This window comes from Monopterus albus, unplaced genomic scaffold (genome assembly GCF_001952655.1).
Source record: "Monopterus albus unplaced genomic scaffold, M_albus_1.0 scaffold457.1, whole genome shotgun sequence".
Lineage (NCBI taxonomy): Eukaryota > Metazoa > Chordata > Actinopteri > Synbranchiformes > Synbranchidae > Monopterus > Monopterus albus.
This window is the reverse complement of record NW_018128337.1, coordinates 139281-151243: the sequence shown is the minus strand read 5'-3', so window position 1 is coordinate 151243 and position 11963 is coordinate 139281. Positions and strand designations below refer to the sequence as shown.

General features: G+C 39.5%; 3 protein-coding genes across 9 annotated transcripts in view; all 3 read left to right on the top strand.

The window, feature by feature from the left end:
* Positions 1-4601, top strand: part of rassf1 (Ras association domain family member 1) — a 9057-nt gene extending 4456 nt beyond the window's left edge. For all 3 annotated transcript variants that reach the window (XM_020587441.1, XM_020587440.1, XM_020587442.1), the window contains 5 exons: positions 1706-1830; positions 3072-3176; positions 3324-3612; positions 3699-3814; positions 3927-4601. In XM_020587441.1, the coding sequence (XP_020443097.1) occupies positions 1706-1830; positions 3072-3176; positions 3324-3612; positions 3699-3814; positions 3927-4076 (785 nt within the window). In that variant the 3' untranslated portion in view covers positions 4077-4601. The remainder of the gene's footprint in view (positions 1-1705; positions 1831-3071; positions 3177-3323; positions 3613-3698; positions 3815-3926) is intronic.
* A 683-nt stretch (positions 4602-5284) lies between these two features.
* tusc2b (tumor suppressor 2, mitochondrial calcium regulator b) lies at positions 5285-8633 on the top strand. 5 transcript variants are annotated; one of them, XM_020587446.1, is made up of 4 exons: positions 5285-5307; positions 6259-6488; positions 7396-7516; positions 7617-8633. In XM_020587446.1, exons 2-4 carry the CDS (start codon positions 6340-6342, stop codon positions 7680-7682), a joined length of 336 nt encoding a protein of 111 aa, XP_020443102.1. In that variant the 5' UTR covers positions 5285-5307; positions 6259-6339; the 3' UTR covers positions 7683-8633. The 5 variants fall into 5 exon arrangements, with proteins under 5 accessions (XP_020443102.1, XP_020443100.1, XP_020443099.1 ...); XM_020587444.1 differs by lacking the exon at positions 5285-5307 and adding an exon at positions 5314-5403 and having other exon boundaries at positions 6280-6488; XM_020587443.1 differs by lacking the exon at positions 5285-5307 and adding an exon at positions 5314-5403.
* A 2034-nt stretch (positions 8634-10667) lies between these two features.
* Positions 10668-11963, top strand: part of hyal2b (hyaluronidase 2b) — a 3465-nt gene continuing 2169 nt past the window's right edge. The window contains 3 exon segments of the mRNA XM_020587448.1: positions 10668-10765; positions 11378-11957; positions 11959-11963. The exon segment at positions 11959-11963 is cut by the window's right edge and continues 389 nt beyond it. Of these exon segments, the coding sequence (XP_020443104.1) occupies positions 11404-11957; positions 11959-11963 (559 nt within the window). The 5' untranslated portion in view covers positions 10668-10765; positions 11378-11403.

The following is an 11963-nucleotide window of genomic DNA, read 5'->3' as shown; positions in this document are numbered from 1 at the left end:
TGCGTGTCAGCAGCCGGTTGTCGATAGCCTGGGTCTCTATGGTGTGGGGCAGAGGTTCCGGTGTAAGGCCTAGTTGTTCCACCAAGGCTGGGTCGATGAGGTTGCCCCTGGCCCCAGAGTCAAGAAGTGCCTGGTAGGAGGACGTCTGACCAGCGGTTTCTAGGAGCACGGGAAGACGGCAACTGGTACCTGGCCTGGTGGAGTTGGAGGAACGGCCCGTCAGTGTCCCCACTTTCACTGGTGGGCCTGCTCTTTTGGCTGCACCGGGCAGGTAGCTATAAGATGGTCCGGAGCCCCACAGAAAAGGCATGCCCCGGTGCGGATACGGCGGGCCCGCTCTTCGGGGTGAAGACGGGCACGTCCCAAGTCCATGGGTTCCTCTGGGTTGCAACGGGTGCTGGTATTGGAGACCCCCAGCCGAGGAAGAGCCCGGGCCTCGACTGGTGGAAACGGGATAGAGTATAGAAAGAACTGGCAGGGAAGTGGACGATGAGCACGGCATAAATAGGAAGAAACTAATCAGGTGCAGCTGGTGGTGATTCAGGGGACGTGAAGCAGGTGTGTCAGATAAAGAAATCAGGGGTAAGGGAGCTAACATAGAGGGAGAGAAGTGAGAGAGGCAGGGGCAGCCGGGCAAACCTGACAAAAAACTACTAAAACATGTCAGTGATCCACACTGACTGACATTATGATGAGTTAATTTGACACATTCACTGTGCTCTGAATATTTGCTAGCACACCAAACCCACGACAGAAAATAATTTTTTTTTATATCTGATATATTTGATAAGAATTTGTAAGCTGAAAAGTATTGAGAGATTAATGAGCACATAGTTGGTTTTGGACTTTTTGTTTCATTTTTTTTGACAATAAACGAATGAACAAATAAAAAAATAAATAGCACCAGCTTTATCCTTTAAGACTAGTGTGTACACAGTAAACATGTTATTTGACTGTGTAGGCACTGACCTGAAAACCAAAATCAGGCAACCAGCCACTAAATCTGCATGAGACAGGATGACATCCAGTGTTAGGCTGCCTTAAATCCTCATGTACCAGTGTGATTAAACATAGACACTGTGAACCACTGTGGTTGCCTGTTTGTAAAGAAAACTGGTATGGATATTTAACTATTGAGAAACAGGTGAAATGTAGAAAAAAAAGCATTCCAAGAAACAGCTAAAATATATTTACACTATATCAGCTCTGTAACCCCATAGTATCTCAGTCACGTCCATCCAAAGCTCACAGTGGTGATATCATTGTCACGTTCCAGATTCCTGTATAGCCAAAACGCAGGATGCTCCTGTTATTTTTTCCATTTGTGAGACACTTTGTCACAGAGTTTGTTCAAATCTGGAGGAAGGTCTGGCATGCTCCATGTGTTATCTGGCACAGGTTGAGCCTGGGAATCTTTGTCTCATTTGACTCAAGGCATTTGTGTGGCATGTTGAAGAACAAGTTTAATGCGGAAACTGCTGCAGCAGTTAAAACAAACAGGTGACAGTGACCTCCCACTCAATAATCAGCATGAATAATATTAACTTTGTGCATACACAAGTGTTGGTATGTTTCCTATTTAACATAGATAATGTGTCTAAGTTAGTGTGCTTGGGATTGTGTTTTTCTGCACAGGCAGACTCCTGAACAAAATCCACAGCAGGGGGCTCTGCACACTCTAATGGTATTCTTCTCTCTGTGTCAGACTGCAGTTACACTTGTCACTACCGCTGTCGACCATTCATCCAGCTGGACTGCAGCACAGATGGAAGGCTATTAACAGACCAGGCAGATTTCTCTGTTGACTCTATTGAAACAGACACAAATGTGGTGAGGAACAATGATATATTTCCACCTGACAAAAATGACGTATTTTGCAGCACTGTAATTTGCAAAGAAATATGAGTCTAAACTGTGATTCAAAGATTGTTTCACAAAAAAGATTTCAGACCCAAAACCAGCTCCAACTTCATATTAAGTAGTTGGGTAGATCAAAGCAAAATGACATCAACAGATTGTCCAGTGTTGTCCACTGGGTCATCAGTGTGCCATAAACCCTCAGAGATATTACCTCCTCATTGTCAAAGCATTTATACAGCAAGTAATTTAGGAGAGAGCTGGGACAGCTTAACAAGGTCACAATAAAACAGCTGTCCTTATTACAGAGCTACAAACAAAGACATTACTGAGGTCCTTAGACTACCACAGCTTCTCTAATAATTAATGTTTGCTTTAATTGTTCATCAGACCAAATATTATTGATATAAATTGGCTTGGGTTGAGATTGTTTTGTGTGCACTGCTGAAAATCATTACTTCAAGTTTCATAAACTACTCTGCTGCAGCTTGCCACTGATTTTAAACAGCCTGCAAATCAGTTTAGTAAAGTAAAAAGCCAATAAGGTAGTTAGATAACTTTTCACAAGAGTATTTTGAATGTATCAAAAATAAAACTAGTGGTTAGTTGTAAATGGGAAACCACATTTAAATAAAGTTTAGGTTCGACTAGAAACTTTAGAGTTAATACAGTACCTTAGTGAGGACTACTAGCCTACTACACAGCTTTCCTCATGCACCTCAAGAACATCAGGAGACATTTTGAGCAGATCTTAATTGATGTGGGCTGAGCCTTTAGATGCCTTTGTAAAGTTTTATTGTCAGGGAGGAGCAGATGGAAGTGCTGAGGTCAAAAAAGCTGTAAGAAGAGTCTATTTTCCCCAGACAGGAGAAACAGACATAGGACAGCTAAGACATTTTCCAACATACAGCTCAAACTAAGTCAGTGTACATGACAAAATTCTCACAAAGAGTGAGAAGTGGAGCAAAGTGGAGCTGTGTTTCACCTCATATTGATCTTTTTTTCACAAGGTCAGAAGGTCAGCGGTGAGGCTATGGGATAGATTATCTGTCCTCTTGGTTTGATGATACTAAGTCATGCATGGCCATTATTTTGTAATAATAGATTAAGAGCTATTTTTTCTTCCACTTAATTACAGCTCAGTTTTGAAGACAAGCTTTCTGCTGACATCGTGTGGCCTATTTGCTGTACTGTACCTGCTCTTTACTTTTCAGGATGAACAGATCGATTTGGGTAAAAAAGACTTAAGTGCTGGTGAGATTCACCAGAAGGTTATGGAGTATAATGCTCAGGTCAACAGCAATTTCTACATGGTGGTTGTGAGTAGTAACTCTTTATTCCCTGAACATTCAGGCATTCAAAACTCGGATTTTAATCATATTGGCATGTCATAGTTTGCAGACTATGTTGTATTGTAAAAAAAAAAAAAATCCCTTTCTTATGCTGTATATCTATATCTACTGCAGAACAAAGACGGGTCCTACACTGGTTTCATCAAAGTCCATTTTCAGTTAGTGCGTCCGATCTCCCTCCCTCCTCCTCAGAAGCTGCGCTCCACACAGGAGGATGATCAGCAGTCTAAACAGATTAGACGGCGGACATCTTTCTACCTCCCCAAAGATACTGCAAAGCACCTGCATGTAAGCTCCCAAACACGGGCACAAGAAGTCATCGAGGCATTGCTCAACAAGTTCACCGTGGTGGACAACCCAGCCAAGTTTGCCCTGTTTGAACGCACTGAGAGACAAAGTCAAGGTGCCTTTCTTGATGTTGTGTGGTTATTGTAAAACAAAACAGTAGTAAGTATTTAAATCTGAAGTATTGATTCTTATTCTCCTTAGTGTACATGCGAAAACTGTCTGATGATGAATGTCCACTCTACCTACGCTTGTGTGCTGGCCCCAGTGAAAAAGTTCTGAGTCTGGTTTTGAAAGACAGTGAGACAGGGGATGTCAATGTAAGTTTCCATTTGGCTTTGAGTATGAGTTCATCTAATAAGCCTACAAATCCAATCTATAGTATGTACTGTATATGCAACTGTTTCTACTAACAATTGCTCTCCTCGACAGTGGGATGCATTTAGCATTCCTGAGCTGCACAACTTCCTGCGTATTCTGCAGCGTGAGGAAGAAGAGTACATCCGTCAGATTGAGAAGCGCTACGCTTGTGCTAGAGAGAAGATGAAGCAGGCCATGGCAAGGATTACTACCCCTGGCTGATTTAGAGTGATGCCGCTGATCCTCAAATTTCTACATGAAAAAGAACATTCTGCCACTTTGAAAAATACCATAGGAATATTTACAGCAATGTAAAAGGGAAGGAAAGGACTCAGTGATGTTGGTTTGAATAAAGGCTGTTTATGAAGCAAGGATACAGCTGTTACATTTAATGTGACCTATGCCTAAGGGCGCTGCCACTTTTTGTGCAATTGGAGTCACTGCTATGAACTGGATTGGCGAAAACAACAACAACAACAACAAACAAAAATGATCATGGATTAAATTCATTGCAGGTATTTCTTGAAGAATTAAAAACATGCTGCTTGATTAGATTATTTAAGACACATTTGAGTCATTCTGGGAATTTATCTGGTTTGTCTTTAGATTATGTGCCGTTTAGATTCCTTATCTTTTTGACTGTTTTTAAATGTTGACACTTTAACTTGTGAAATGGATTGAATTTTGGACATTAAAATGTGAAACTGTGTTTATGCTATATATAACAAACTGGTGACAATAAATCATGGGTAATTTGATGCCACAGCTTGCTGTAATTTAAAATTTTGATAAAGTTTTGTATGGCCAGCATTAAAATCTATATGGCCAAAATTATATGGATTCCTGGACGTTACACCCATGTGTGATTACTGACAATCTCATTTTATATTTGTGGTCATTCATATGCTGCTATAATAGCGCCACTCTTCTGGAGTGTTGAAGGGTTTTGGAACCTGGCTGCAGAAATTTAATTTTAATCATCTACAGGATTAATGAGTTTAGTGTTGGAATAGTCATTTGTCAAATTTGACCTAAAGGTGTTGGATGGAATTACAAATAGGGCCCAAAGGCCAATCAAGTTAGTTTGCACCAAACTCAGATAATGGCACCTTTAGGGATTTTGCTTTGTGCAAATTGTTGCTATATAGTTGGAAGCACATTGTTGCCTAAAATATCACTCTATGCAGCAACATTAGGATGTCCCTTATTTGTATAGCCTGCTAATACAAACCAAAAAATGCCTACATACGTATTTTGTGTCCACATATTTTTGGCTCTATAGTGTAGCATACTGATACAGTACAGCAGTAAATTTAAATTACAGTATGTTTTTGCTACTCTTCAGATTCTAGCTGCTGCCTTGCTTGTTTCCTGTTTTACACTACTGTCCACGTGGGGGCGACAATGTTTTTTTTCCCCAATCGTCAGAGGAAAACAGAAGAAGACGTCAGTGGTTAGTATGAACAGCTAGCGTCGCTGTGTTATTAGGTCTGAACGTAGCAGCCCAGCGAGACGGATTCAGCAACGAAAATATTTGACTCTACTTTAGGTATGCTTTAACTAAGCTGAAGCGACAAATGCCACTTATCAAACGTTAGTTCAAGGAAACGCCAGGAACGTAATCGTGATTTTGTGGACAAGGGAGAAACATGTTGTCCTGGGTCATGCCAGTACTGCTCTTTAGCTAACGGTAATGTTAATAGACAGGACATAAAGTGACTTGCCATCTACAGTAACTAATGCAAGCGGGGTCCGTTTCTTAACGGTGGGTCAAAGCTAACTAGCCAAATTAGCTAAATTAGCCCAATGCTACCGAGCCCTCTTAAGTGCTGACTAATGTTTTTCAGAGGTGCCCTGATGTTAATTAGCAATTTGACCCGATTTGCAAACATGACATAAGGCTAGCCAGGAGTGTAACATTGGTAGGCTTGTGTTAATATCCTATAATCTCGGCATTGTATGGATGCCCTGTCATGTCAGTGGCCTGCTAACAGATATACATACTGACCTAGGTTGATTTGGGATTAGTCTGGAATTTTCTGCTGTTTGTCTTCTGTCCTATCTCGTCTTCTGTCTTTTTGCAGCGGCTATAAATGCAAATGTAGGTGTTGTACAGTATTGCCGTTGGTTTTCTTTAATGTAAGTTACTGTCCCTGTCTGTGGTACCACGTTTCTTGTTCACAAATAAACAATCAGAAATAAATGTGTACCCAATTTGAGCCTTTTCCATTATCTCTCGATCTAAAATAGGAAGTTCCTGTAAACATTTGTTGCCGTTGTCAAAACGTATAACCTAAAATGACCCATTGATGGGGTTTTTTTTTTTTTTTTTTTTTTTTTTTTTTTTTTTTTTTTTTTTTTTTTTTTTTGTGTGTTTGTTTGTTTGTTTGTTTATTTCCTGAAGGTCTCGTTTCATCTCGTACAGAAACACTGTAGCACCACTGGCAGTACTGTGACCCAAGAAAATAATGTTCTACAGCTGAAGATGGGTGGTAGTGGCTCCAAATCCAAAGGATTTTGGCCTTTTTCTGGCTCAGGTAATGTGGACGATCCAACCAAGGATGGCAACGAGCAGTCACTGGCAAGAGTTCGAAGTTTCCCAGGTGCAACGCCTTTTGTGTTTACTAGACGAAGGTGAATATAGCCTCAGTATCATGTATTATAGCAGACTGGTATAATGACATGTTCTAATAATCACATTGACTTGTAGCACTAATATGCACATTATTCTTCTTGTGCAAGAAAATGTAGATGGTTTCTTTACCATAGTTAGTTATTATTGGAGTTTATGATTTTGAGTTCACTTTGAAGTTTTACTGCGGCCTCAAAAACTCCACAGTGGAACAAACAGTGGTGTACATGGCACATACAGTTTCTTCTGCTGATAATCCCATAACAAAATATGCTGCATTTTATAGATTAGAAAGATACTGAGAGTAATGATGCAAAATGGTGATCAGTAAGTCTTCAAAATCTCAATTTACTGCTTATTAAAGTGTAAACTACTGTGTAAGTGAGTTGTATAGAGAGTAGTGAATATTTTGTGTTATCTGTTCATTTGAAGGAAAAAAGAAGGAGATGTACCAATGTTTACACTGTGGTTGCATTGAAAACATTGTCACACAGTTACATGGCACTGGGCAACATGGTGCCATAAATTTATATTATTGACACAAAGATGACTGTTTAGATTTCAGGCACTATGTAAAGTAAGCTATCACATTACAGTGGACACAGTTCCCAGGACAGCAGACAGGGCCAAGCCATAAGCAAGCTAACCAGCTTGCTGTGTCTTGAGGGCTTGACACCTTAAAATCATTTTGTTTTTGTTGAGATTGTCTTGTTTTAGTGGTTCACATATTGATCAACTCTATTTCTGTGCAACACAAAATACATTATGTGCACAAAAATGTTTGTTATACACTATATTTTGTAATATTTCTATGCCACAGCTCAGTATTACTTATAATTTTTGTATTTACTTAAGGTTTGGAAATACAGGCATACATGTACAGATGTTTTTTGTTTTGTTTTGCTGCAGCTCTATGTTCTTTGATGAAGATGGCGATTTGGCCCATGAATTCTATGAAGAGACAATTGTGACAAAAAATGGACATAAAAAAGCGAAACTGAAGAGAATACACAAAAACCTAACGCCTCAGGTGAGAAACTACAAAAACCCTATGGTAGGATTTTATTCACCTATTTAAGTTTTCTGTATTACTAGTCCAAATCACTTTAATGTCTTTTGTGTCCTTCCAGGGAATTATAAAGCTGGACCACCCATGCATCCATGTAGATTTCCCAGTTATCCTCTGTGAAGCCTGACAGTGTCTGAGGAATGTCTCAGATGAACCACTGTGTCAACTCCAAGCTGTGGTTTCCCCAACAACTGGAAGCCTGAACCACCTTTTAAAATAACATGATCTCTTGATGTATGTGATGCCCTGATGTGGACAGGCCGATGCAATGTGTTCTGAGCCTCTGCATGTCTGCTTTTGGCTTATGTCCAGTTAGACATAGAGTAGGTCACCAGTGGGGCTCTAGAAGGGTGCCAAGATGGCAAAACCTACTCAGTTTACAGGTCATGGTTTGTGCACATTTGTATGTGTGAACGTGCACTGACGTGGGATCACATGAGTCCCAAGTTTATTGCTGCAGATTGTTCTCTGATATGATTCATTGAACTCTAGGAGTTCAAGAAGATAACTCTTTCTCCTGTCACAGTCATATCTAGAGTGAGCGGGGATTTTTGACACCACAATGGCTTGCTTGATTATGCATGGAACAGGATCTGCTTATCAGTAGTAGCCTAGGAAGTTGACAGTCTGTGGCTCACCAAATCTAAAGTGTATAAATGTCATAACAATGTTGGATGGACTTGTTTCAGTGACCTCAGATTCACATATGTACACAGCAACAGTGTGTCAAATAAGAGATCCTGTTTGCTGCTTTGGCACAATTTGTTTCACTTTTAATTTATTCTAACTTTTTTAATTACAATTTGAAATGCTGAACTGGGTCATGGTCCTTTTTTAAATGTATACATCATAGTTGAATCTCATATTAAAGTGCATGTTCTTCACAAGCCGTCATTCTATCAAGAAAGGAAATCTGGCAATATTGTTGCCTATCTCGCTGAAGTCTTCTAGATTTTCTGTTGCAGGTGAAGGTGCTAAAATATACACCAGGATGTAACTGCCTGAAAACACTGAAGTCATGTTCAGTTTTTTCTTTTTATTACGGAGTTTTAGCAGCTTGGGTGGAGCCAGGATTCTACATATTGAAGGTAATAACTGGTGGTACAGTAAGTATATACCTGTGACTGAATTTAAACCTGCATGTTGGTAAATAGTTTCAGGAGCTATGACTGGTTACTTTGGGATTTATGACCATCTCTACAATTCTGGCTGTGGATGCCTGATAGTCCACTTATTTTGTTGGGTGATTTTGTGCTGATGGTGTGGTTTAACCGCACTGAATCTAGAGATTTTAAAGCCTTATGGTTCCTTGGAATCAAAATTTGTAAGAAGTTTTCAGTTTTTGAGCCACAAGCCTGGACTACTGTTGCTGAGAAAAAAAGTGTTGATACTCTGCATTAATACCAACATTTGGAGTTTTGTTTATGTGAATGCAATTAATTTGTTATCCAAACTGAAAGGGGAGAGTGGAGGAAATTTCCTTTCCTTGGTGTCAAATGTGGTTTGCCATGCAAGTCTTCATAAAACAATTACTAGGTCTTTGAAAAGCTAGATGTCAAATAGTCTTTGGAAACTGAAGTGAACTGACGGGACCTTTTCGCCCATGTAGTAGAAATAATTCTCCTGACTTCCACCTGCAGAGGAAATTACTGCAGCAGTCATTGCTAGAAGGTGAAGTGTGTGTCTACTAATGAGGAATGGATGGAGTTAAAAGAGAAGCGGAGGCCATCGATGCAATTTCCATGTGAAAGGGATTTCTATAAAGCTGTCTGTGATATTGTTCTCCTTAGAGAATAAAGATGGCTCTGCCAAATCCCTTCCACAACCTTGCCCTTATTTAAGAGCTTTTTTGCACACATCATGTAACGGAGAAGAACCAGGCATTGCAACACAAAAAATCAACACACCTTTAGCTGAACATTGCTCTTTGACCTAAGATTTCCAACATGTGGTTTACCTAGACAAATTTACACTTGTCCCAGCCAACATCTGGCAGAAATAAATGCTTTGAGTTGACTCATGGTAAAATCTATGTGCTGTCTACTGCTTTGGTCTTGTCATAAGATTATTATAAAATAGTGTTTTGTGTACCCTGTTAATGACAGAAGTGTGTACGCTGTTATTATGAAGGGTATAGATTTGAATCTGGCTCAATTTAGTTATGTCAAAGAAGTAAGAAAAAGAGCTACTCTGAAACACCCCACTTTTCAGGAAAGGTAAAGTGTGGTGTTTTGCACATATGGTATGTGTGTAAAGGTAAGACAGAGCTGGAGTCTGCTGGATATTTAAATACAGGGATTTCAACACAAAATGAAGAACTGTGTTTGTCTCCTCTGTTAATTCAGACTATAATAACGTAGCAGAATAAAACTTTGACCTGCATCCCAATTTTGAACAGTTTAAGCAACTTGATTGTTTTATTTTCATCTTCAGACAAGGGACAAAGAGGTTACTGTTAAGAGACATACTTTTAACAACATTAATAGTAATAGCTCATATTCAAGCTTAAATATATAGAAGAATAGCCTGGCAGCTTTCAAGATCAAGTAACTCTCCTCTTTTAAACACTAAATTATGCCTATTCTGAGAAAGATTCAAGTGACCTGGAGATTTTGTGTTGATGATTTCAACTCAAGTAAAGGATCAGAGCTTTTATGATATGCACCTCATGAATGTCTCGTGCTCCATTCATTCATTCAAGTTAGATTCAATCTTTTTACTCTGAAACTATTTAGGATGTAATTTTTAGTTATTTAAACGTTGCTTAAATAAGCGAAATAACAGGGCATATTGTGAGTGGACATTGTGTTTTATAGCTTAAATGGTCTTATTGATAACATTTACTTCAGTAGTCTAATTCACAACAGAGTTTAGAGAACCGACTACTTTGGTCTTTACCGAGGGGGAGAGGGTGAACGACACTGGAATGTAATTTACCCTCAGATTTATGCCCGATAAGGTTAGGATTTCAGTAAAGTATAATTGTTTTGTATTATATTACAGCGTCAAGAGGTACAAATGCAAACGACAAAAAGAGAAAATAACGTATTACGTAAATTCAGACCACCCCCCCAGGTAGTAACTCAATGGACTGAACTATTGCTGCTCAACATTTTAATTCCCCCGTCACTGCCAAGGAAATGTCCACGGTCAACAGTCCAGTTGCCTTATTGGTGAAATTGTCTGCTATCAACGGGGATTGAACAGACGGTGACTGTTATTTAATTTATTTTATTTTTTTTTTTTTTACAGCAGGGTAGTGGAAGAGTAATTTATCTAACGGTTACATGAGCGGAATAAGCCAATGTCCTCGACTTTATCGCAACAGGTCAGACCGGACAGGAAGTAGAAGAAACCATACGTTAGCTAATTTAGTTTAGCACGTTTCTCGGATTCAGTGAACTCTGACCTGATTTGGCTGAGTTATGTTAACTAAGTTTGTGGACAGAAGTTTAAAGTAGTCTGAGAGAAAATCAGCTAACGCTAACCCAACTGTCCAAGGTAGATATTTTCACTTGTTGTTTTTGATTTAATTTTCAGTCCAGCTTTAAAACACAATTTAACTGTTCCTATAATTTGCTTTAGACATGTCATGTCTTTACACTGTAACCTTATCCTAACAACATTTATTCCCATTTTCGCCATACTCACTTGTGCATGAGATAGTGTTGCTTTTGTGCACCTGAAAGTAGATTTTTCAGTTTTTCATAAAGAAGTGCTGAAATACCTGGACCATCTCTGGAGATATGTGGATTTTTTTTATTTTATTTTATTTTTTATTTTGGGGCAGAATTTTACAAAATAACTATTTTTCTTTTATAGAGAAGGAAGAAAGGTGAGCCGTGACCATGGAGGCTGTACTTCACTTTGTCTCCACCACAGCTGGCCAGCTTCTTTGGTTCCTTCTAACTCTCTTGGCTTCATGGACAGTCATATGTTCAGCGGATGTAAAGCAGACAAGATGGCCGTTATATTCCCGAAAGCCGGTTCTTCTTGTCTGGAATGCCCCAACACAGGACTGTACCCCGCGACATGGTGTAACTTTATCTCTGAAACTGTTTGACATTGTGGCATCCCCCAATGAGGGCTTTGTCCGGCAGAATCTCACAATTTTCTATAAGGAGCGCCTTGGGTTGTATCCTTATTATAAACCGGATGGTGCTGCAGTGAATGGAGGTCTTCCACAGCTTGCCAGCCTCACTCAGCACTATGAAAAGATGCCTGGAGATGTGCAAAAATACATACGTGAGCCAGAGGCAAAAGGTTTGTCTGTTATTGACTGGGAGGAATGGCGCCCACTGTGGATTCGAAATTGGGAAATGAAAGATATCTATCGAGATAAATCTCGCAAACTGGTGGCCAAGAAGAATTCTAAGTGGACCCCAGAACAAGTGGGAAGAACTGAACA

What these genes read in the sequence shown, in the direction of transcription:
- tusc2b (XM_020587446.1), top strand. Translation starts at nt 6,340, where the DNA reads ATGGGTGGTAGTGGCTCCAAATCCAAAGGATTTTGGCCTTTTTCTGGC. An exon ending in TTTGTGTTTACTAGACGAAG is followed by an intron (nt 6,489 to 7,395) that starts GTGAATATAGCC and finishes GTTTTGCTGCAG; the next exon opens with CTCTATGTTCTTTGATGAAG. An exon ending in ACAAAAACCTAACGCCTCAG is followed by an intron (nt 7,517 to 7,616) that starts GTGAGAAACTAC and finishes GTGTCCTTCCAG; the next exon opens with GGAATTATAAAGCTGGACCA.